Below are 13,854 nucleotides of genomic sequence, written 5' to 3' on the forward strand. Positions count from 1 at the left end.
GTGGAAATGCACTTTCAGTATGGGGCATAAAACTAAGTCATGCTGTATGTTGCCATAAGAGCCATACAAGGTTTTGTTTTTATTGCAAGTATCTAGTGAAGAAGGAAACATGGAAGGGACTACAAGTTATCTTTCTATAAACACAGATGTTTCTTCTAGAGTTTCTAAGGATGGTTTGTGTTTTATAAAGTGGTAAAATTCCATTATGACATAAAATACAGTGTACAATGATAAAATTCTGTAGCACAGAAAGAATGAAGTTCTTTAGCTTAGCCAATGACTCAGTGTAAGTAAGACTGAACATGATAAAATTTTGCATTAAGAAAATAATTGAGGCTTACTGGGCGTGGTGGCGCACGCTTGTAATCCCTGAATTCAGGAGGCTGAGACTGGAGGATCGCAGTTCGCGGACAGCCTCAGCTACTTAGCGAGGCTGTCCGCAACTTAGTGAGACCCTTTTTCAAAATAAGGAATAAAAATAGGGCAGGGGGTGTAGCTTGGAGGTCGAATGACCCTGGGTTCCATCCCCAGACCCGCAAAAAAAAAAAAAGAAAAAATGAAAATGAAAATAATTGAGAATAATTGAGGATGTCTTGTATATTTTATTCTATTAGTGCTCAGTCTGGACTGTCATATCTCAAGATGCCTAATCTTAACAAAGATCATTTTCCTCTCCTTCTGCATTCTTTATTGAGAGATAAAATTGGTCTTCTGTGGCCAGGCGTGGTGGCGCACGCTTGTAATCCCCGCGCTTGGGAGGCGGAGACAGGAGGATCGCGCAGGTTCTAAGGCAGCCGCGCTGGCTTAAGAGACCGTGTTTCCAAATTTAAAAAAAAAAAAGTATAAAATAGGTCTGGAAGTGTGGCCCAGAGTTAGAATGGTTTCCAGAAACCCCAGTACCACCACCAAAAAAAAAAAAAAAAAAAAAAGAAAGAAAGAAAGAAAGGCTTTCTGTGTTTTTACATGTAAAATAACTGTATATTTGTGTGTGTGTGTGTGTGTGTGTGTGTGTGTGTGTGTGTGTGTGTGTGTGTTACTGGGAGTTGAACCCAGGAATATCTGCAGTACTGAGAATGAAACCCAGGGGCACTCTACCTCTGAGCTACACCCCACACACCCCTTTTTTATTCTTTATTCTGAAACACAGTCTTACTAAGTTGCGGAGGACATCACTAAGTAGCAGAGGCTGGCCGCAATCCATGATCCTCCAATCTCAGCCTCCCAAGTATTGGGATTACAAGTGAGCTCCACCACGCCCAGATCCTTTTAATTTTTTATTTTGAAAAATAAAAACATAGTTTTTATAAGAAAACCTAGTTTTCATAAGAACCTAGTTCTTCTAGGTTGTTGAAATTATCCCTACACTGCTGAGGCTGTTCTCAAACCTGTGATCCTCCTGTCTCAGCCTCCCAAGTACTTGAATTGCAGGTGTGTGCCTGTAGCTGTATGCAAGCATCATCTTCTTGGACGGTTTCCCTGGGTCATTCATCTTTTTGAGCAGTTGAATGTGAAAATAGAGGACTTTAAACTCTATCACAACAACAATAAAAATAAACATTGCAGCGTCAGTTTTACTTCCAAGGGCAAATTCTCACATCTACATTGTACTATTAGATAGGGGTTGAATCAGATTGTTAACACAGACTCCTGGTGGGACCAGGACAGTAAGTTTGAGCCCATTCTTATTTCTATTTCCCGGGACCTTTCTAAGCTAGTGGTTCAGAACTTCAATGCAAGATCAAAGAATATCCTCCCATTCTTTGACTGAAAGCAAGAAAAGGGACTGAAATTTATTGACGCTGCAAAACTTCAGAAAATTACCCCTAAAGTGACACTCTTTTAAACTTTATCTCTCCACATTATCACATACAATGGGTAGGCTTCCAAAAGACTGCTCTCTAAGGTTACTGTGAGTTTCCTCTGAGAGAGAATTTTTAAAACTCAGCCAGTGGTTTTAAGGTATCATCTTCTGAGATGATGATAAATCACGAAGACAGAGCTCCTGGCTCTTGATTAGAATGAACAGCTCTTAAATTCCACCTTGGCAAATTTAGCAAAGAAATGCTTATTTCATGTCAGGCATACCTTATTATGTTTCAATTCTCAAATGACCACTGGGTTTGAAAAACTGGGAAATCAGCTAGATTTTTTTTCCCTCGAAATACTTTTTATAATTTAAAGAGAATTATGATTTTTAGAATATACAACCAAGATACTTTGAGTATGCCAAAATGCATAAAAATATAGATTTTGTTCTCAGTAACTTTCTTGTTCAAAGATCATCGTATCCCTTTTGAATTGTCTCATGTTTTCATTTTCTCTTTTCCGTATTTGCACACTTATTAAGTAACCTTTCTACATGACCATGAGAATTTGATAATAAATAGGATTTACTTATGTGCTGTTTCTTCAACCTGTCCCTGGACCTTTTACTACCCTGGAACTTGTTTTTTATTTTCTTGAGTTTCTTTGATATGTAACTACAAAGTGTTTTTTTTTTAAACTTTGATTTTAATTGTAAAAATGAAATTAGGCTCTACTCTTGTGGGATTTATTTTTGGTTTACTCACTAGCAGACTGCTAAGTTCCATCCAGACTGTAACTACAATGCATATATATATATGTGTGTGTGTGTGTGTGGTACTGGGGTTCCTGGAAGCCTCTCTACCTCCAGGCAACACTCCCAGACCTCTTTTATACTTTTTTAAATTTGGAAACAGGGTCTCTTAAGCCAGCACGGCTGGCTTCGAACCTGCGCGATCCTCCTGTCTCCGCCTCCCAAGCGCGGGGATTACAAGCATGCGCCACCACACCTGGCTACAATGCATCTATCTTTGAGGCTCCTTTGTAGTCACTGAGTAAGTATAGCACAAGTTAGGTGCTATCCTGTTGATGGGCAGTAGATTTGGTTTAATATTTTTGTGGCTTACTGCAAATAGTGCCATGGTGGGCATTCTTGAACACATCGTTTGCTGTGTATGTGAGAGTTTCTCTTGGATAGGAATCTAGGAGTTGAGTGGATAAGGCAAATGACTACTACTCATCGTAAGACATAACAAATTCTGGATGCTCCAGTCTATACTCCCACAGGCAAGGGGACTTCTTGATCCATTTCCTTTTCAATACTTGATTTAAGATGGATTATGGTCTTCATATGCTTTCCCTGATCATTGATGAAAATGAATCTCTTCATACATTTATTGCTCGTACAGGTTTCTTGTCTATGAAATTCTTATTTATGCATCTTGATCAGTTTTCTATTGGATTATCTCCTTGATTTGCAGGAGTTTTATATTTTCTTTGTTATTTTTGGTTATATGTGTTGCAAATATCTTTCTCCAATTTTAACTTGCCTGTTTTCTGTCTCTGCAGTGTGTTTGGGTGAAAATAAATTTAATTTTAGTATGGTCAAATTTATCAAACTTTTCTAAGTTAGCACTTGTGTTTCTAATTTAAGAAATCATTCCCTCTCACAGTATCACAGAAATATTTACTTACATCCTACAGAGAATTGCAAATGTTTACTTATAACTATTAAGCACTTGATCTGTTCAGACTTGGTATAAGAGTAGGTGTGAGGTATGGTACAAATTCTTCTTACCGCATGAATAATCATTTTGTGCAGCTCCATTTTACAAGTAATTCTTTTTGCTTCCCCTGAACTGGCTTACTATCTCGGATTCATATTAGAATTCCACGTGTGGTTCTGTTTCTAGGCTTTCTAGCCTATTTCTATGCTACACTGTTTAAAATGCTGTTGGTTTATAATAAATCTTGATATATGGAGGGCAAATCATCCTGCTTTCCAAACATTCTTTTTCAGAGTTTTGGCTGTTTGTTCTTCTTTATATAGTTCAGAATCAATTTATCCAGTGGACTTTTGATTGGGAACAAATTAAACTGAAGGATCACTTTGTGGTAGAACTGAAATTATTTTATATTAAAGGCTTCTATTTGCTGGGAGGGGTGACCCACGCTTGTAATCTTAGTACTTGGGAGGCTGAAACAGGAGGATCGCAGGTTTGCTGCCAGCCTCAGCAGCCTCGAGAGGCCCTCCACAACTTAGTGAGACCCTGTTTCTAAAATAAAGGATAAAGCTAGGCATGGTGGAGCACACTTCTAATCCCAGCATTTGGGAGGCTGAAACAGGAAGACTGTGGTTCACGGTCAGCCTCAGCTACTTAGTAAAGCCCTTTGCAACTCAGTGAGACCCTGTTTTAAAATAAAGAACAAAGAAATAGGGCTAGGGGTGTAGCTCGGAGGTAGAATACCCCTAGGTTACATCTTCAGTATTGCAAAATCAAAACAAAAATAAAGGATAAAAAATAGGGTTGGGGGGGGGGCATGGTGGCACACGCTTGTAATCCCCACGCTTGGGAGGCAGAGACAGGAGGATCGTGCTGGTTCGAAGCCAGCCTCACTGGCTTATGACCCTGTTTCCAAATAAAAAATGTAAAATAGGTCTGGGAGTGTAGCCCGGAGGTAGAAGGGTTTCCAGGAACCCCAGTACCACACAAAAAATATAGGGTTGGGGTGTAGCTCAGAGGTTGAATACTCTGGGTTCAATCCCCAGTACCACACAAAAAAATGTTTCTATTCATGAAAATGGCATATTTCTATTTCTTTGGCGCTTTTTAAATGTCTGCCAATAAAGCGCTCTTATTTTCACTGTAGGACTACTACTTGGTTTCTGTAAGGTTTAATCTAAGGGACACGGCTTTTTTTTTAGTGCTCTTTGAAGGGTATCATCTTTTTAGTTACATTTACTGGCAATTTTCTGCATATGTATAGCAATGCTATTGCTGTTTGACGATCTTCTACCTGGCTCCTTAGTAAAATGTCCTCTTATTTTTAATTTTTTTTCAAGAGATTCTTTTGGATTTTCCATGTAGTCAGCCATAGCATCAATTTTCTCTAGAAGTTACACATCTGCTGTTAGCATTCATTCCTAGATACATGATACATTATTGTAAATGGTATAATATTTTGAATTGTTTTATTTTTGGCTACTGCATGGAAATGCATTAGATTTTTAAAGACCGATTTTATACTTTTCATATTACAGATGAGAAAACTTGAGTCCTAGGATGTTTAAATAGCTTGCCAAGGGTCATGACATTAGTAAGTTGTGAGTTTGAACTAAATCCTATTCATTCCAGCTCTAAAACCCACACTACCCCACTTCTACTTGTTTACGTGCAGTACATAGCAAACTGTGTTCATTAAACAACTCCAAAGAAGAAAATCACATTTTTGTTCTTGCCTTTTGTCTCTTCCAACAACACATCGTCTCTTGCAGTTACTGATACTGCAATTTAGAATGGGCTCACCTGCTCCTCTCTCTCTCTCTCCTCTGCGCATTTTGTGACTAGTATTTTAGATGGCTTTTCCAACCTTCTGGATGTTCACTGAAAACTTACCAACCAGCATTTCTAGAAAAAATTTTCCATGCTACCAAGTGCAAAATTCCTGTATAATCCTCAGAGAAAGTTCATGTATAGTTCATATATACATTCTTAAAGCTCATTTGAGAATGCATGCTGTGTTTTCAGTAGATTAGAATAGATCTTTTGGAGTTTTTCTGCTCTAATGGGTAAATCCACATTCAATCAATTTTTGAAAATACATATTCAGTTGCCAATAGGCTTGCATTTTGATACACAGCTAATAAGATGCAGGCAATGGGCAGGAGCTCTGGAGTCCTATTGTGGTCTGTCAAACATTTTTCAAGCCTTCATGATCTATTGATTAAATCTGCATTCATGCATTTTATGAATCCATGAGTTTCACGGGACTCAAAAGACTATAACCTAAGATTTAAAAAATCACCTGCCAATTAAACAAATAAACAGCTGTTCTGAAACTCTAATAGACCCACAAGAAAAATCAGAGTAGAATGCAGTTTCTTATCACATAACAAAAGACAATTTATGGGGGAAATCTGTGCAAGAGCAATTGTTCCCAGGCCGACACTTTATCAAACATTTTATTATTCATAACTAGATTGTGTGTGGGGGGGTGGCAAACTGGAAATTAAATTCAGGGGCACTCTACCACTTAGCTATATCCCTAGCCCTTTTTTTTTTTTTTAATTTTGAAACAGACTCTAAGTTGCCCAGGCTGGTCTGGTACTTGTGATTCTCCTGCCTCAGCTTTTTGAGTTGCTGGGATTACCAAGCATATGGTACCAAGCCTGGTCAGTACTAGATTTTATAGTAAGATTCTTCAGCCTAGAAAAGGGTGACTTAAAACAACTTTACAGTGTCTAAAAATGAAGGAAAAAAAGACTAGTCCATTTATTGGAATTTTAAGATTAGCAAAGGAAAAATTTAATACTAAGAATGATTACCATTCAAATAATTATTCTTCCTTTCAAGGCATTGTAAAAAAAAACTACTCATTATTATGTTTACATACAGTACATATCTGTTTACAACTTGCATAACTGCAATATAAAATTAATTATCTTCATTATCCTTAGTCCCAGAGGTAGAATCAAAGAAAGATGAGTTTAATTACCAGGATCACTTCTAGAGTTAGGTGCAGATGGAGAGGGGCACTCCAGAGTCCTTGACTCTCCCTCTGAGCACCTAACTATACTGATTCTCTTGGGGCAGGCGATAGAGGTGAGTAGTGAATGGTCTTGTGTGGGAAATCTGCAGAGGCACACTGCCAAAGGGGTGGCTGCCTCTTACTCTGCCTATAATGAACTTGAGACAAAAGCTGGTGAAAAGCATGTTTTCTCTCAAGGAACCAGAAAATACCATTCCCTATTACTCTTTGACTAAATGAACTATTCCAAGATGTTCTTTCCCCAAAATTCCCATTAGGAATATTATGAATGGTTCCATAGTTTGGATATTGTAAATTATGTTGCAATAAACATGGGCATTCATGCATCACTATGTTTTTGCTTTGTTGTTGTTTTTTCTTTTATTTTGGTACTGGGGACAGAACCTAGGAGCATTCTACCTCCAAACTACACCCCTAGCCCTATTTTACTTTTTTGAGTTTGAAACAGGGTCTCACTAAGTTGCCAAGAGCCTCACTAAGTTCTGAACCTTGAACATGCGATCTTTTTGTCTCAGCTTCCTAAGTACTGGAATTATAGTGTACTGCCACACCCAGCTTCTAACCTTAATTCTTTTGGGTCGTATGGTGGTTCCATTCCTAGTCTTTTGAGGAATATCCATCCTGATTTCCATAGTAGTTATACTAATTTATAATTCCACCCACAGTGCATAAAATTTCTTATTTTTCTCATATCATCACTGACATTTGTTATTGTTTGTATTCTGGGTACCCTTTAGCTGATGAACAGATAAAGAAAATGTGGTATGCATATACAACGGAATTTTACTCAGCCATAAAAATAAAAAAAAATATGTCATTTGTAGGAAAATGGATGGAGCTAGAGAATATTATGCTAAGTGAGGTCAGCCAGTCTCATTCAGTCAGGGGTCATATGTTTCCCCGCATATGAAGCTAGGGAGAATGTAGGAAACAAAAGGAGCTTCAGATAAACAAGGAGGAAGACTAGTAGAATAGTGGGCTGGAACTAGGGTGGAGTGGGGAGGGAGTAAAAGGAGGCTTGATAAAAGAAACTGTTCATACAATGCTATGTCAAGATATGAAGGTATCGCTACCAATGCTACTGCCATGTATGAAGAGGCAGGAGGGCAGAGTGGGGAGAGATGCAGAAGGGAATACACCAAGTGATGTATGAAAGTATGAATGTATTGCTCTGAATCTCACTATGGTGCGTAATTATAATGTCTCAATAAAAGTATATAAAAAAGAAAATTGTAGCCAGGTGTGGTAGGTCACATTTGTAATCCTAGTACTTGGGAGGCTGAGACAGGACGATCCAGTTCACAGACAGCCTCAGCTACTTAGTGAGGCCCTCTGCAACTCTGTGAGATCTTGTTTCAAAATAAAGAATAAAAAATAGGGCTGGGGGTATAGCTTGGAGGTAGAATGCTCCTGGGTTTTGTTACCCATACTGGAAAAAAAAAATAAAATTGTGGATGACATTTAAACAAAGGAAATTGAGCTTTTGTGACACCGGCACCGTTTGCTATTGACAATCACCTTCCCCTACACATATTCATTGTCATTTTATCAAAACTCTACATATCCACCTGTCTGTTCCTGAGACACCAGGAGAAGCCAGGATACACCGTGTGGCTTCTCTAAGAGTAAAACTGCAGGGAATTTAACAAGAAGGTTCATTATATGGCCAAAGACCTGCTGCCTCAACTATTCAGCCACGCACCACTTTCCAGTCATCCTTGTCCGAAGGTGCATGGGAGCAAGAGGAGAGAATGTAGGAACTCACCACGTAAGCAAGGTGGTGCCTGGTAACGATGGCAGTGCTCTGACTCGCCACAGTGATGCTCAGAGAGGAGCCGGCAGCCAGCCGCGGCCCTTGGCCCTCTGACAGGGACACCTCCACTCTCACTTCCGACGTAGTCACTGTGAGGCCATCTGTGACAGAGATCTCCATGCTGTCTTCCCGCGCAGAGGAGCCATCGTGTCTATACTGCAGAGCATTTTTCTCAACATCGTCGTATGTGAAAGTGTCTCCTTCCAAGAATAAAACAAATTGTAAAACCAATGACTTCTGGGGATAACACTTTTCATTTATATAGCACTTATGTTCTCGGGATTTCAAAGTATAAATAGAATCATAAACTCTAAGAGCTATGAGATAATTATTTCCACCACCCACCCAGGGTAGGATTCCCTCTACAACACCTTGGCATGAGGATGGCTTAGCCTGTCCTTTTCAAGGCGAGCTGCTATTTAACAAGGTAGTAGTTTCTTCCTGAAGACAGCTCTAATTTGTTTTCTTTTAAGGTTCTTAATCATATTGAACTAAAATCTACCTCTATAAGATCCATGCTTGACTTCCAGTTTTAGAAAAACAAAGAACAAGCCTGTATTCTTCAGGATAGACCTTCTGGAATCTAATCTTGATACTGAAAATCTTTTGAAAAACTTAAGAAAATAATCATGCTCATTTTTTTGGGGGGGGTGGTATTTAGAGATTAAACACAGGGCCTTTCACCTTTCACATGATAGGCAAGTGCTTTACCACTGAGCTACATCTTCAGCCCAGAAAATAGATTTTGCTTGATGGGCCTAACCTTTATTTTTTTTGGCTATGTAATTAATTAATTACTTATTTTCTACTTCTGAACTATATCCTTGGCCCTTTTCTTTCTTTCTTTTTTTTTTTTTTTTTGAAACAGAGTCTCACTTGGTTGGTGTGAGTCTTGGTAAGTTGCTGAGGCTGCTCGTGAACCTGTGACTATCCTGTCATACCCAGCAAGAGACCTGTATTTTACTGGGGGAATAAGGACTTAAAAATTGAAAAGTATTCTTGAAGTTAGTAATTCAAACTGTGTAGTCCTAGGATACTAATTCATAATAGATTAGATAGGTGGGTGAAAAAGTTTCAAGTTCACATAAGTTTGGGGAAAATTATATTAAATACAATTTAAAATGTATATATTGCAGGATTTATGAGAATTTTAGAAAATTTAATATACAGATATTAAAACTTCTCAAACTTGTTTGGTCACAGAGAATCTTGTTCCTGGAATTGCCTCTAAATGTTACGGGCTCTAATAATTCTACAGAACAAAGTTAAGAACTGGGTGTGGTAATCCCAGTACTTGGGAGGCTGAGAGAGGAGGTTAGTAGGTTTGAGGCCAGCGTCAGCAAATTAGTGGGAACCTCAGAAACTTAGTAAGACTCAGTTTCAAAATAAAGAATAGAATAAGGCTGGGAGAGTAGCTCAGAGGAGAACAGAGTTGAGGCATTCATCTTGTATGTTATTTTCAATAGATTTTTGACTCTAATGATTTTTGTTGTGTAATGAGACTGAAGAATCTACTCAATCTGTGTTCATCTTCTAAGACTTCCTTTTCAACATATGTTACTATATGTTATGCTAGTGGTATTATGCATGTTATGTGAGTGGTATTATATATTACTGTATTTTATGCTAGTGGTCTAAAAAGGCACTAAAACTAACTTTTTATAAACATCTTTAGATCTAAACAAATTAATAACACCAAATTGGGTGAAATGTAATGTTAAAGAAATGGGACACTGACCGGTGTGCCTCTAACGCAGGTCCCCTAGCGTGCTTCAAATCTATTCTAACCACACTTCTTTTGTTCAGTGTTTTTAAAAATTACCTTTGTGATTCCCTCATGCCTCTTGGTTGTTCTTAAAATTTTAATTTGCCTATTTGTTGTTCTTAAAATTTTAATTTGCCTTCAAGAGCAAAGATTTGTCTTACTAGGAATATTAAAAAAAACGGATGACTATGTATAGAAGAAACCACATTATGTTTTTTTTTTTTTTAAAGAAATACAGTTTGCTAGAATGAGATGGCATTCTGAAGTGACTACTTTAGAAGGGATAATAATCCCTTTGGTGTGTAAAGCTGACTATTAAAAAACTAGATTTCACGGAATTTTTTTTTTTTGTGTGTGTGTGTGTGTGTGTGTGTGTGGTACTGGGGATGGAACCCAGGAGCATTCTACCTCTGAGTTACAGCCCTAGTCCTATATTTTAGTCTTTTTATTTTCTGAAACAGGACCTCACTGAGTTGCAAAGGGCCTTGCTAAGTAGCTGAGGCTGTCCGCAAACAGTCTCAACCTACAAAATGCTGGGATTACAAGCGTGTGCCACCATGCTCGGCCTTCTTTGAATTCTTTGTGCTTTGGAGTGCTTCCTAAACAATCCATAGGTTGTTTTTAATAATTAAAGAAAGTACAATAAATATTGTTTTGTAATGGGCTGGTCACATTATCACACAATAATCCATATAATTTGGATTAGGCAGTACTTCAAAAATGTGTTCTTTTTTTCTTATGGCTGAAGACACAGGTAGCTAACACTACTGAAATCTCAGTGCTAAAAATATTGAGAAGATTCACACACCAAATGAACACAAACTCATCTCCACGGACAAGGTATAGGAACCGCAGCTGCTGTGACAAGCTACTGTCACTTGGCAGCTGACACCTCACGTGGTGGCATTTTAAATTTACTCAGGTTTTATAAACTGAGGGATTCCACGTACAATTTGAGGAAGCAGCTTCCCAGTTTTCAGTGTGGGCCTGGGGCAGGTGAGTAGGGAGTGAGAAAACGTCTTCAGAGGAAAACGTCTTCAGTACCTAGGTCAATAAACTAAACAAAAGAGGAAGCCTCTCCTTCTAGTTCATGCCACAGATACTTCACTTCTGAGACACACAAGACTGATTTTAGAGCAAGGAATCCCCAGGTAAGTCAAGGACAGAGTGAGCAGCTACCTGTGGCCAGGGGCCCTTGGAACTCAGAAGTGTGCTTCAGGAGCACCCCGTGCTGTGGAGATCTCCTGAGCTCGAAGAAGAGTTCCTCCGGGACAGTCTGGGAATCTCTGACCACCAGCTGGAGGCCTGCAGCAAGGAGAATAACCACGGCAAGAGAGAATGGGCTTGGTGACAGCTGTGTACTCTGTACACATTAAAGCCACAGCAGGCTGGAAGCCAGTTGTGGGTGATCTGTAACCAAAAAGCACTGCTTACTTTCATTTGAGCATAAAAAATAAAAACTAATAGTGCAGTCGATCCACAGATTGCAAGTAGGCCCTTCCATAAGCTCACTTACTAGTAGGTAGTTGTGAATTCTGAAATCTTTTTTCCCTTTCATACAAATGGAGGCAGGCATGGAGGAAGGCTACAAATGGTTGGTCCTGACCAGCTGGGGATGGTTTTCTCTCAGAAAATATTCCCACAAACCACTTTAGCTTTTCATGGCTCCTTTCTTTCTTATTTTCCTGAATTTACCAGAAGAACTACAATTAATAATGACTGCTATCGCCATCAGGAAATTGAGAAATAGAATAAAAGTGATACCATCTTTGTCTGTATGGCTTGTTTATGAATTCGATGACAATTAATTTTGGCCTAAATACCCACGTGCAGAAACTGAGTAATTAATTTAGGACAAAATCTACCTGGAAGAACTGTACAGGAACTACAGAGCACATCTAACAAAAATCACTGTCCACTGTCTGCTAATAAAATGTCCTTGGTAGACAAATAAAATTCTAAAAAGCAAGTATATGAAACAGGAAATAAAGCCATGTACAATGTCACTGGGCTGACTCCAGCTCTTACAGCTTCTGAAGGTTATTGTGATCTGTCTTGTCTCTAGTCCTTTGCACTTTCTAAACAGAAAGCAGGAACAGTCATTGAAACCTGCTCCCCCCACCCTCCCCTCTGCTCTGCTACTTGATATTCTAGTGATGGCAACAAATCAAACTCCTGGAGGCTGGGAAATAAATTCTGTGTTGCAGTCCATCACAAGGGCGGCCCCCAAAGGGTTTACTCCTTCTCCGTGTGCTGTTTCCATTTGCATATACAAAAGAATGGCCAAGAGGAAGGATACAGGTGAGAATGCTCAGGAAATCGGGAAGAGGAGGTCGCTGATTTTTAGCAACCATCCAGAAGCTGGAAGACTGTGGCTGAGATGTGGTCCAATTTCCGAAGGCACGTTTCTGGGCTCCCAGTTCTTACCTACAGAAGTGCGGCCTCCTGGGCTGACCTTGAGCAGGGGCGCTGTGACCTGGAACGCTGGTGGTTGCGGATCAGTGGGAAGTAGGTGAATGGTGAGGACCATCTCTGGGCTCGTGTGCTCTCCATCCGAAACTAGAAAGGGAAACACGTGCAGGCACACACAGAAATCAAACTGTAGCCTGCTCATCTCCAGGCTGTTTCCATAAAGACAGAGCTAGAAGCTTTTTAAAATTGCCTTAACATTCCAAAGAGATGCTATGGATGGAAAAAGTAATCACGCAAGAGATGGTCAGCTATTCTAATGAAGCTTCTATGGATGAGGAAAGGGATGAAGGACAACAGTAACCGTCATTCTGAGAGGGTACTCTAACAAGGTGATTTTTAAAAATTTTCTTGGTACTGGAGATTAAACTCAGGTGCATTCTACCTCCAAGCTACACTCCTTTTATGGTTTTTTTTAATTTTTTTGGTGGTACTGGGGATGGAACTTTTCTACCTTCAGGCTACACTCCCAGACCTATTTTTTATATTTTATTTGGAGACAGGGTCTCTTAAACCGGCGAGGCTGGCTTCGAACCTGCACGATCCTCCTGTCTCCACCTCCCAGGCGCCAGGATTACAAGCATGCGCCACCACGCCCGGCTTCATGTTTTTTTTTTTTTAAACAGTCTCGCTAAGTTGCTGAGGGTATCAGTAGGTTGTTGAAGCTGGCCTCAAACCTGTAACCCTCCTATCTCAGCCTCCCAAATATAGGGATTACATGCACATACCACCCTTTAACAAGGTGATTTTGATAAATATTGGTGGAATATAATACAAAATATGCATTCTTCAGTGATTCTGGGAAAGGCATTTACTTATAGAATTTTTGTTGGGGGGGGGGAGTGGTACTGGGGTTCCTGGAAGCCCTTCTACCTCCGGGCTACACTCCCAGACCTACTTTTATATATTTTTTTTTATTTGGAAACGGGGTCTCTTAAGCCAGAGCAAGAGGCTGGCTTCGAACCTGCGCGATCCTCCTGTCTCCGCCTCCCAAGCGCGGGGATTACAAGCGTGCGCCACCACGCCCGGCTAGAAATGTTTTTCTGTGTGTGTAAATTAAATTCATTCCTCTAATATTTCAGAACGCTCTTTTCAAGAACTCTCTTTTTAAAATGACACATTATTTGTGTCATTAGAAAATAATTTTTTAAGGACAGAAAATAACCACAAATGTCTTACATGGCATCTGTTGGGTGTAAGCAGGTCCATTTATACCTGTTCATTATGCACACTG

General features: G+C 39.4%; 1 protein-coding gene across 1 annotated transcript in view; it reads right to left on the reverse strand.

Annotated features, from left to right (window-relative positions):
- The window catches only part of FRAS1 (Fraser extracellular matrix complex subunit 1), a gene marked incomplete at its 3' end in the record, with an annotated part of 480,497 nt that overhangs the window by 102,309 nt on the left and 364,334 nt on the right, over positions 1-13,854 (reverse strand). The window contains exons 36-38 of the mRNA XM_080697854.1: positions 12,579-12,710; positions 11,331-11,456; positions 8,339-8,586 (exon numbers count right to left, since the gene is read on the reverse strand). Of these exons, the coding sequence (XP_080553980.1) occupies positions 8,339-8,586; positions 11,331-11,456; positions 12,579-12,710 (506 nt within the window). The remainder of the gene's footprint in view (positions 1-8,338; positions 8,587-11,330; positions 11,457-12,578; positions 12,711-13,854) is intronic.

Source organism: Muscardinus avellanarius (genome assembly GCF_963383645.1).
Source record: "Muscardinus avellanarius genome assembly, chromosome: 6".
Classification (NCBI taxonomy): Eukaryota; Metazoa; Chordata; class Mammalia; order Rodentia; family Gliridae; genus Muscardinus; species Muscardinus avellanarius.